This window comes from Lampris incognitus, chromosome 2 (genome assembly GCF_029633865.1).
Source record: "Lampris incognitus isolate fLamInc1 chromosome 2, fLamInc1.hap2, whole genome shotgun sequence".
NCBI lineage: Eukaryota > Metazoa > Chordata > Actinopteri > Lampriformes > Lampridae > Lampris > Lampris incognitus.
In genome coordinates, this window is record NC_079212.1 from 39852119 (window position 1) to 39864550 (window position 12432).

Consider the following 12432-nt stretch of genomic DNA (forward strand, 5'->3'; position numbering starts at 1 on the left):
GAAATAAGGCCCTCTTTTTCACTTGTAGATGATTCTTCTCCTTAAGAATCACTTGTCAATCATCCATTGATTGACACTGTTTGCTTTGGTTTGTTTGGTAATGGTCCTTAAAGATGTGAGAACATAATGAAGCTTGTGTAAAATTTGGTGATGTAATTTTACCTCTCCCCTCTTCTGTTGAGGGATGAAAAGACAATATGCAAAAGTATTGAAGGATTACTTATGGTCTTTCCATTTTACTTCATCGGTTCAGTTGATTGCGATGTGGAGGCAATGAAAAACTTAAAGGGATACTTCGCCAATTTTCAACCTTGTCTCTATCAGAATTTGGGATATAGTGTGAAAAACGTCTGCAGTTGTTGGCAATGTTCTCTGTGTCTCTGGAACATAGCTGCAAAATCCGTTCCCCTTCCAGCACCAGTGTCGTAATTTGATGCGTCAGTGATGTAGTTGGTGACAATGAAGAACTGCAGGCAAGTTCAGCTTGGATTTCTAGTCTCCCCCTCCAGGGGTATGATCTAGATGACACTCAGAAACAAAACTTCCTTGTTTTCTTCACCTTGTATTGCAAACTAGCTACGTTTCCAACTGAAAATGGCATCCCAAAATGTGAGTGCAGAGGATCTTGTTGATGAGGATACAATTTACAGTGTCTTGGCTGACTTGGACATTCAGCCGTATTTGTTTGAGCCAGAGTATACAACTGAACAAATGCAGCGGAGAGAGGCCGAGGCTGCTACGGCAAGCAAGAGGATATGGCCGGTGGGGACCATACAGTTTCTCAGGTGCCAAGAGCAAACAGCAACTGGTGGTGCCTTTGCTCAAATTGCCCTCCGGTGCCAACAGAAGCTGAGTCAATCTGCTGCAATGAATTTCAGTGCGGGCAGTTCTTGTTGGATGCTGTTGTCAACCCCAACCCCGAGACAGCCTGTGTATATGTTACTATGCATGGAAGTTTTACCCCTCACATGGACAGAGGTGTGTTGAATACTTTCTTCAGGATCCTGAAGATAAACTGGAAAAGACAACCAAGACCAGCAGAGCCACAAGGGCATCCTGTCAACACAGGGATCCTGGTTCGAATCCCGTGTTGCCTCCACTTTGGTCGGGCGTCCCTACAGACATAATTGGCCGTGTCTGTGGGTGGGAAGCCGGATGTGGGTATGTGTCCTGGTCGCTGCACTAGCACCTCCTCTGGTCGGTCGGGGTGCCTGTTCAGGGGGGACGGGGAACTGGGGGGAATAGCGTGATCCTCCCACATGTTACGTCCCCCTGGCAAAACTCCTCACTGTCAGGTGAAAAGAAGCGGCTGGCGACACCACATGTATCAGAGGAGGCATGTGGTAGTCTGCTGTCCTCCCTGGATCAGCAGAGGGGGTGGCGCAGCAACCAGGAAACCCCCCCCCAAAAAAAAACAAAACAATAATGGTCATTCGGCTATGTCAGTAATTCAGACGTTTGTCTTACCGAAAATAGTCACTAGATGTCAGGGTGGTCCCATGGCAAACAATGCATTAAATCTGAATTTTAACAACTCGGTCATTTTATATTGCATAAATATGGGAGTTGAACTAATATTCATGAAAACATTTGTTGAGTAATATTAACTGGATTACTATATGGTCAATTCAAATCATTATCCTGTCTCCATCATATAGTGAGGTTTCGAGTTTGTCTTGTGTGGAGATGAGATTAAATCTTGCTGTGGTCAACAGTGATGATGACCAGGAAAGTTTGTTAAATGGTCCTACATATCCTGCTATCAATCCAACAATCATGTGGAAAACATGGTTTCTTGGCTGAGTTTCCGGTCTGTTTAATGTCAATTTGGCACTTTTATGCGAGGTGAAGATGAGGCCATTTGTGTGCAAGTTTGCCCTGGTGCTCACACTAACAGAATGTCAGATTAAACCACACAATGTTTCTGGAAGAATCCAAACTTGTATGCCTGGGTTCGCTACACCACAAATGTCTTTTCCGAGCCACAAATACCTCCTCTGGAAAATGCTACAAATAACACAATTATACAAATACATATACAAACTTGGACTATTCAACAAATTATATCTTTAGTATAAAGATGCACTTAAAGTTTTGAACTAGATCCGGGTTTTTTTTTATGAATATAAGTAAATCAATCCCAACAACAGATAAAGTTATATTTAACACGTTATTGCTGACTTCATTTCCTTTTTCTCTTCTCACAGGTTCTTCCAAAGCTGTCATCGTCCATTGCACATGAAGTGGACAGCATCCTGGGAAACAAGCCATATAGTAAAAAGGACTACAGATCATAGAAGCACCAGACAGGGATTGCTAACATCTGGAGTTTAACATTGGCCTTTGTTTTTGCACCAGCTGCTTATGAATGAGACGCATTAAGGCACATAGGCGACAAATTGCCCTTTGACAGAATGGGTCAGATAAGGAGCAGAATAGAAACCGTCTGAGTTTGTCCCCCAAAGACTTGCAGTGGGGACACAACCAGAGAAGGTTTCATTATTCAAGGGAGCGCATTCACAGTGCATTAAATTATGCAATTAGCTCATTTAATTCTGCCTCTTATCATCTCCCAAGTAACTAAAACAATTTCAAGAATGTGCATTCAAATTACTTTTAGTTTGAACCGTTTCCAAAGAATAGAAATGAAAATCAAAGAAAAGCTGTGACACTTTTCTTTTTACGTTCCCATTAACTGAGTCATTAATACGCTTTAATAGCTAATGCATCTTTAAGCAAAAGATTCTTTGCAATACGGGCCTGTAGACAAAGAATAGTCTGTTGGCTACCCTATAAACAAAATTCCCACTGTATCAGCAAATTAATAATATATTGCCAAGAATTTTAAATCCATGGAACCCCAAACACATTGGTTTGATGCATTCCCCTCTTCAGGTCAGTGACAAAATAGTAGGCATGGACAAATATAACAGTACAATTTATAATTATAATTCTAGAGGCAGTTGGCTGTGTATTGTTAAACAGCTTTGTTTCTTTTTTATTTTACTTTTTTATAATCTATCTGGTGGATTTTCTGAACTGTGCAGCTATCCTGTTAATGTAGTTATGAGCTTTATGCGACTCAAAACTTTGGGGCCAACAGCTAGTATTTCTTGTTGCAACAGCTACTTTGTTATTGCTGTATTATTACTTGACAGTTGCAAATTGTCTTTATTCAGTAGTTGCTTTTGCAAGCTGTGCATAGTAAAGTAATGGCCTCTGCAGAGCACTTTGTGGGACACAGGCCTTTGCTTCACTAACTCGTCACTTACAATCATGGCTGCTTTGGATTAAGTGCTTTTTACTTTACCATCTGTTATTCCACAAGACAGTTTCCACAAAATAGTGCGCTAGCATTATGTTACACAAAAGAGGCATGGGGCAGCATAAGCTGGCAAAACTGGTGGTTTGGTGTTTTCAGTCATTGCTCCTAGTCGTGGTTTCGCACTAGATTTCTCCATCTGTGGTAAAAAAAAAAAATGTCACGTACATTTCTGATTGTTTCATTCAGTTCTACTGTGTTGAATGAGATTATGAAAAATACAATAGGCCGAAAGCCTGATTCACCTCAAAATTCACCACATGCTTAATGCCATACTTAATGGAACCACTGGTGAGTCCCCAATCAACACCCAATGTAGAAACCCTCTTTCAACTTTGCACCTTCAAAGTTATTAAAATGAAGTTATTTCTGAGGAAACAGAATGGATCTGTCAGAAAATAGGCATGCACACCACTTTTCTGACCTCACTCTGTGTTTGGGGGAGATTTACATGTAAAGCAGACCGTGTCTCTGTGTGTGCAGTCATCTGTGTTTGAGTGTCTTGTACTCTGTCTGGGATTTCTGTCATTGCTGTCAACATGACAAATTCATTCCTACCAAAGATAATGATGAATCCCTTTTATTGTATCATAGCAAACAGTTCTACTGAAATGTACATGTGCTGTCATATTTAAAGGTAGAATCTCGAAAGTGTGAAACAGCGGCCTGTAAGATATTTCATGATGATTGTAAAAATATATTTTGTTGTTGGGTGGAACCAGGGCGGCATGGTGACCCAGTGGATAGTGCGGTCACCTCACAGCAAGAAGGACCTGGGTTCAAACCCTGGGGTTGTCCATCCTTGGGGGTCACCCCAAGTCGTCCTCTGTGTGTTTGCATGTTCTCCCCGTATCTGTGTGGGTTTCCTCCAGGTGCCCCAGTTTCCTCTCACAGTCCAAAGACATATAGGTCAGGTGAATCGGCCGTACTAAATTGTCCCTAGGTGCGAATATATCGGTGTTTCCCTGCCTGCTGCCAATGACTGCTGGGATAGGCTCCAGCATCCTGCGACCCCAATTGGGATAAGCGGCTTAGATAATGGACGGATGGTTGTTGGGTGGAACCAGTGGGTTGAGCTCCTTCACCGCGGCTCTCTCAGTACACTGCTCTTCACATATTGAAACAGGCCATTTCCAGAGCCAGAAATATTCATGTTTGACCAATAAAGGGGAAAAAATTGAGTCTTCACTTCCTCACTTACAGTAAAAATACTGCAAATGGAGCATCGCTTGTGAATCCTCTTTTGGTTTTAAAATGTTTCCATTTCAGGAACGCATATCCAATATTTATGATGGCAGAAGCGGTCATGACTGCTCGCATGCTTTCTTTGCCAAGAGGCTGCTGTTTGACACCATTACAGAGTCTATCTTTAACTATAACACAAATGCAGAGTTTTGCATCTGAAATAGCTGTAGAACTGCCAACGTATTGTTTAAAGAGAGGTCAACCAGGATAAGAATTATGAGGCTTGATGGCTTTTGAAAGTGCCTCCGCGATGACATGAAGAAAACTTGCAATTGTTGGAAATGCAGCAACAGTTATTTTAGACACTACCTCTGTGCATTTGTATGAATGCCAATACCTCAATCCAAAAGCGTTTCCCAGAGAATCCCATTTTGTCCCCTGTTGATGTCTGGTCGGTTTGATGTGAAGCTGAACTCATGTTAATCTTGTAAAGATTTGTGGGTTCTTTCCCACTTTTTTTTTTCTTTATGAATTTGTTTTACTGGGACATCACACCATATTTACATAGCATCTGAAAGTACCAACTTGCCCAGTTTTATATTTGTTCAGAGACACAGATAGACATACAGATGTATAAAGAAAGACAGAAAAAAAAGAAAAATACCCCCACCCCCGCCCAGTTGGTCCACTTTTTACAAGATGAATTAATGTCTCGCAGCATATATAGTATATAGCTAGCATACATAATTAAACATGTTTAGCATCTTAAAAGAGTTCAAATACATGATGCCACTACAGAAGAACAGGTGGCTACAAAGTGATGGGACAGTGCATTTCTATGTAATGGGAACTGTAGATAACTTATCAAAATATGAAAGGAGAGGTTGCCATGTAATGAAAAATTTGTTAGTAGACCCTCGCAGAGAGAATTTGATTTTTTCCAGTTTGAGGAATGACATCAGATCAGTCTGCCAAATGCATTTTTCTGGAAGCTTATGCGATTCCCAGTGTAGGAGGATGCATCTACAGGCGATGAGAGAGGCTAAGGACAGGACATTATTTCTTTTTAGTTAACTCAGGGTAGTTAAGGTGCACTCCAAAAATAGTAATGAGTGGGCAGGCTGCAGTATCTGTTCCTAAGACTTCTGACATGATTTTGAAAAAGTTTTTCCAAAAGCCTGTTCATTTTCAATATGACCAGAAGTTATGTGCGAAATGGGGAGGGGGAGGCACATCTATTACAGGCCTCATTAGTGCCAGGAAAGTATTTTGCAAGTTTAGCTTTGCTTAAGTGCATTCTATGGAGCACTTTAAATTGTATAAGATCGAGATGGGCACAAGAAGAGGAATAATTTACCTGTAATTTTGCTTTTTCCCACTAGGGGTCCGGAAACTGGACTCCCATTTCAACCTCCAACTCGTGTTTGATTTTGGCAAGTGGAGGGAGGTCAGATCTCAGAATGAAGTTGTGTATAGCTTAGATGTCAGCCCTGTCAGGTTTTCTGGTTTCTCTAAAATATTTAACAAGTGCTCAGGGGGCAAGTGAGGGAATGTAGAGCACTGATCCTTAATGAAACTGTGAACCTGGGGATAACAGAAAAAAGTTCTTTCTTTCACACTTTTGTTTATGACGATCCTGCATGGGACAAATAACTAAACTTTGGATATAAGAGTTTAGTATGAAGATCTAAGACTGATGCTTTTTTTATTTGGTAGGGTTTTATTTTAATCTGTAACTGCATTCTTTTGCAGCCTTAGCTAGCTGCAGTACTTTCCCCTAGGTTTCGATGCCTCCCACAGGCTAACCCTCTAATCTGGTGCTTCGCTACAAGAAAAAGTGCTTGTATGTAAATTGGCTTGCCCACTGCAAATATGGCAGTGCATCCACTTCACTTCAAGGTTTGTCATTTAATGATAAGATGCCACACCTCAGGCCAGCTTTCTGGAGGGACAAAGACAGGATTGGGACAGTGGTAGCGCATGTACCTTCTCACAGTATGCTTGCAACCTCCTGAGCTTTGCCCCGATTTTCTGAAACTTTGCAGCCTTTGTAGCCAAACACATTCCCTAATATACTCATAATTTTCTTCTCTAATTTATCCTTGTCAAGTAATGTGTGTAAACATTATTTTTTTCTTTTTTCTTTTCTTTTTTTTCAATTTGTTAATGAGTGAGTTTGACATACCAAATAAAAACCTGTGAGAGGCTGTAAAATAATGTGGTAAGGTTGTGTAGGCATGTCTCCAAAATCCTTTTTAACACTTTGTTTAGGGAACTATACAGCATGTCACACAGAAATAGTATTAACATGAGGGAAGTATATACTCTGAATAAATAATGTGGGCTAGCTAAGAAAATTGACTTAGTCTTGCAAATGGAATTGTTACATTATTGATATTAATCTGGAAAAAAATTAAGTGTAAGTTAAATGTAATGTTGAGCAGCATCAATAGGTCAAACACATTCACACACTGCGTTAAGTACTTGAACATTTTTAGATATCTATGGAGTCTGGCAGAAAGAATGTAGATGTACATACAAATCAAGCATTTTGGAAGAGAACAGTAAATTCTTGTAAAGTATTTTCAGGACAAAATGTTTGGGTGAGCAGAAAGCTTGAACTGTGCTTTCTTCAGTTTGAAAATTCAAAGTTAAATTAATTAGCAAGGGTTCATGTTTTAAAGATGTTAATAGTTTTTTCATGTACGCTTGCCATTTTGCCGCTTCAGGAAAAATAGGACTATATGGTGAAATACTTTATTATATTTATAAATAGCATTAAAATTTTGAATTCAGTCACTTGCAAGTTAGCTTCTATAATATGGAGAAATTAATATGAACAATAGTTAAAATGAAAACAAAGATGTGGGAATATCATGAGTTGCTCAAGTTCACCGAGTCTACTAATAGGAATAGACTATGAAATGCCATTGGTATTCATCTTGCAGATTTCCACACATGGCCCCTCACTGTTAAAGGCAGCTGAAAAATTAGCTACTAGGACACAAAAGAAGACAACCTCTATTGGTTTCTTGGGGGTACTGTATGCTAATCTTTAGCCAGACATTGAGTATTGGGGAAGTTTGTGGCATTTTATTAGTCATTGACAGGTACTCTATGTAGCTTAATAAGTGTGAATAAAGGGTTGTTTTTTCATGAATTTGTTTATCTTTACTTGCAGGCATTGCTTGCTATATAGTGACAGAGGCTGAGGTTATGTGTTAAGCTTGAGAACTTGTAATAATAAAATATAAATGCCATAATAAAGGTGACATTTTAACCTTATCGTGGACTTGGCTTTGTGTTCAAATTCAGACTTTTTCGGACAATTTGTGATTAACACGTCTTTAATTGCTCTGCTTATCCAAGTATCGGAATGTCTCCTAACAATAATAAAGATTTTGGTCACGGAAAATAATAAAACATTATTGATATTTTGAACATTGGCAAAACAACTATGATCACTCCCTAATAATAATTCAAAACACAAGATTGCAAGCATAACAGCTATACAGCAATAAAAAAAAGTTGATTATTGCGCTGCAATGGCTAATTAAGTGATCTCTAATCTGGCAGGCACAGAAATAATTGAAGTGTGTTCAGCTTTAAAAGAGGTGTTGACGACAAGCCATTAAACAGTTCCAACTGTTAGGTTACTTACATTACATTTCCCCCCCCAATGATTCATTCCATTATTAATTGTATGGAAAGGGGTTCACTTTCCTGGGTAAACAGTGAAGGTAATAGAGGACATCCCCGGTAGGTTCCACAAAACCAAGGAAAATATTTCTAAGTTCTAACTGTTAGTTTGAACACTAAATAAGGGCAAAAGCACAGGGAGTAAATCCAACATGTACAGTGTCCTCCGAAATATTTGGACAAAATCTTCAAATCAATGTTTCACTATAGAAAGTCAATTAAGATGAAACAAATAAATGAAAATTAAGACATTCACTTTTTTTATTTCTGTTTTTGTTTCGTTTATTTATTTTCATCATTTAACAAACAAATGACAGAAAAAGTAAGATAAATTAATGATATTAGCAACTAAAGTGAAATAAAATATAAACTGATTGGGAAAAAATAGAAACATCTACTACAATTATGGTCACAGTACATTGTACTTGATGTCATTTCGGAGGATGTTGGGGGGGTGGGAGCAGGGGAGTTATACTGGATTTATTTCATGATTGATTCTGTGATTTGTAAAATGCAAAAGCCAATAAATATAGATATATAAATATCTCTTTTCTGCATAGAATCAAAGCACTTCTAACTGGACCATGTGAATGGTCACAGATCCATGAGAGGTTCCCGTGTTCTCAGAAAGATTTCCCCCTTATTTTTTAAGGCATAAGTGCACTATTCCAGTTGAAATGTTTTGCTCAGAATTTGTTTGAACAAATTGAATGTTGGACGTGTTCGCTGGTTCCAGTTTTAACAAGATGCATTTCTTCACTATACATGATATTATGCCAGTCCTCTTCACAGATATGGGGTCTAGTGTCCTGTCCAGTTCTGTGCCAAAGAGGTACTGTATTGGTGTAATGTCAAATGGAATTTCCAAAACCTCGACAGTTAGGTCATGTACCACCTTCCAAAAGTGCTTTAATTTTCTGCATTTCCAGAAAACATGGATAATTGACCCTGTACATATTTTACAATGATAACATCTGGATGATGGCTTAGGATACATCTTACTTAAATGGAGTGGGGTAAGCTATATCCTGTGTATACATTTATAATTCTGTTCAATTATTTTATTACAAGACAATGAAGTTAAGACATTATGACATATAATGTCCCACTGTTCATCGCTAAAATCACATCTCAGATCTTTTTGCCATACATTCTTAAGTGGGATCAAGGAAAAATTATGATGGTCTAACAGAGCACTATAAATCAGAGATTTTCCCTTTCAGTGATGTGGAACTCTCCAAAATCTTCTCTATATTTGACAACCCCAGAGATAGCCATCCCACCCTTTCCAGAGTAGTAACTAAGTAACAAACTTGTAGGTTTTTATAAAAAAAATAATGTTTTGGAATTTCAAAATCTGATCTCAAACCCGAGAAAGATTTAAGGGACTCTTATGTAAACAAGTGTTGAAATTGATGTATACTAAGTAGTATCACCTCTGCTGATACTGGAGCCCTTAACATCCTCATCCTCCTCGACCTGAGTGCAGCCTTCGATACTGTGAGCCACAACATCCTGCTCACCAGATTGAAAGATGTCGGTATTGAAGGCACCGTACTCAGCTGGCTCCAGTCCTACCTCTCCAACAGGTTACATTTCATTTCACTTCACAACCACTCCTCTGTTCCATCCACAGTCACACAAGATGTTCCCCAAGGTTCTGTACTCGGCCCACTCCTTTTCATCATCTACACCCTCCCTCTTGGTCAGATTCGCCACCATTTCAACTTGGACTTCCACTGTTATGCTGATGACATCCAGATATACCTCAACATCAAATCCCCTCACAATTCACCCCTCTCTCACATCGACTCCTGTCTGTCTGCAGTTAAAATCTGGATGCAGCAAAACCTTCTCAAACTCAACAGTGACAAAACTGAACTCCTCTTCATTGGCTCCAAGTCCACTCTCAGCCAAATCAACAACCTTGCATTCACCATCGATGGCACTACTGTCTCCCCTTCTCCCCAAGCACGCAACCTTGGTGTGATCCTTGATCCCACCCTCTCCCTTGAGCCACATATCCACCAAATGGTCAAATCCTCCTTCTACCACCTTCGCAACATTGCAAAAATAAGATCCTCTCTCACACGCCTTGCTGCAGAGATACTGATCCATGCCTTCATCTCCTCCCGCCTTGATTACTGCAACTCACTCCTCTATGACATCAGTGCTAGCTCTATCAAGAGACTCCAATTGGTACAGAACGCATCCGCCTGACTTTTAACTTTCACCAAATTCTGGCACCACATCACCCCAGTCCTAAAAGACCTCCACTGGCTACTCATCTCCCACCGGATCAATTACAAAATCCTGGTTCTTACTTATAAAGCCCTTCACAAACTGGCTCCCACATAGCTCACCGATCTCCTCTCCCCCTACCAACCCTCTCGGTCCCTCAGATCCACCTCAGCCTCCCTTCTCTCTACCCCCAGGTCCAACCTCCGCGGCTTTGGTGACTGAGCCTTCTCCATAGCAGCTCCCAGGCTCTGGAACTCACTTCCCCAAATTATTAGAGACTCAGAATCCCTCCCACTCTTCCAATCCTGTCTCAAGACACACCTTTTCTCCATTGCCTTCTCGTGCCCCCCCCCCCCCCATCCACTCATACACCCCTGGTCTGGGGCAGGCTGGGGCCTGAGCACTTGACCTGCATCTGTGATTTATGTGATTTATGATGTTTGTTTTTCTTTCCCTTTATATCTGTCCAAGTCAGAGAGTACTGCTGGTGTCGTGTGTGGCTGCCACTTCTCCCTCTCATAGCCCCCCTTCCCATCCACCCCTGTATGTCTGTGTTATGTTCATCTGTCGTCTTGTTTCAGTCCATTTATTGTAAAGCGACTTTGAGTACTAGAAAAGCGCTATACAAGATTGATTTATTATTATTTATTATTGTACCATATTCTTTCCGCTTTTAGAGGCGCCAATACAGAGATTCTGATGAAGGACCCACACAACTTCTTTACATCTTGCCAAGCCCAAAGAGTGTTGTGAATTATATAGGTTCTTGATACTGAATGTAGTGCACTTATGGTAGAGAGGACAGAGAGGTATGAAAGCAAAGTTCTTCTTCAATATCTGTCCAATAAGCAGTTCTGTGTTTTTTTACCCAACTAATCAGGCCCTTTATCTTGGGAGCCCAGTAGTACAACAGAAGGTCGGGGAGTCCCGCTCCACCTTTCTCTTTAGATTTAATGTTTTAAAAGCTATTCTGGATGAGGAGTTCTTCCAAATAAAGGAGCTTATCAGTTTGTTTATGGATTTAAAAATACTTTGTCTAAATAACGGGGCAGTAACTGAAATAGATAGCTAAATTGTGGCAATGCATTCATTTTAATTACGTTAATTTGTCCAAGAATTGAGATAGGGAGCAGATTCCAATGTTCTAATTCTTCATTGATATTTTCGAGTAGTGGAGCATAGTTTATATAAAACAACTAAGTAAGTGCGAGTTTATTTATATATTACTTTTTTCTTTCTTTTTTTATTGACATTTTTCTGGACAGATCAACAATTGCATCCACAAACACAATGCATCATAACACAAGTATCAAACAAACTCAACTGTCCTCTTTTCCTGTTTTTAAACAACATACACCCAAACAAATTCACAAAAAAACAAACAAAGTAAACATACACAAATTAAAAACAAAACAATCAGACAAGACAGATAGCCATAGAGTCCATATGAATATTCATTCAGAGTAATCATCTATTTCAATGTCCACATTCCATTTCTGTGAGAATAAGCCCCAGACCTCCTTAAACATGTTCTCTCTACCCACCAATCTATAAGTGATTCGTTCATATGTTGCCATCTTATACATTGTTTCCATCCATTCATTGTAGGTTGAAGGAGCAGAGGATTTCCAGTATCTCAGATTGATTCTACAGCCAGTTATCAGAGCCAGCTGTACCCATAGTTTCATACGATTAGACATTCTGACATTTTCTGGTAACAGTCCCAAAAGACACAGTGCTGGGGTTTTAATCAGTGATAACTTCAACATCCCGTTCAGAAAAACAATAATGCTGTCCCACATACATACTGTCTTCTCACAATAATACAGTAGATGTACTAAAGTCCCAGACTCCTTCCCACGTCTCCAGCAAGCATCATTGTCCCTTAGTTTCAGTTTGGCCAGTTTACATGGGGTCCAGTAGCTTCTATTGATCACCTTATAATGAATGAGTTGTGACTGTGCCTCACATGAGCATTTATGCCA

The 12432-nt window shown here is 39.7% G+C and overlaps 1 protein-coding gene across 6 annotated transcripts in view; it reads left to right on the forward strand.

Moving 5' to 3' along the window:
* Positions 1-2297, forward strand: part of LOC130106592 (voltage-gated potassium channel subunit beta-2-like) — a 77251-nt gene extending 74954 nt beyond the window's left edge. For all 6 annotated transcript variants that reach the window (XM_056272757.1, XM_056272758.1, XM_056272753.1 and 3 more), the window contains one exon: positions 2208-2297. In XM_056272757.1, the coding sequence (XP_056128732.1) occupies positions 2208-2297 (90 nt within the window). The remainder of the gene's footprint in view (positions 1-2207) is intronic.
* The last annotated feature ends 10135 nt before the right edge of the window (positions 2298-12432 follow it).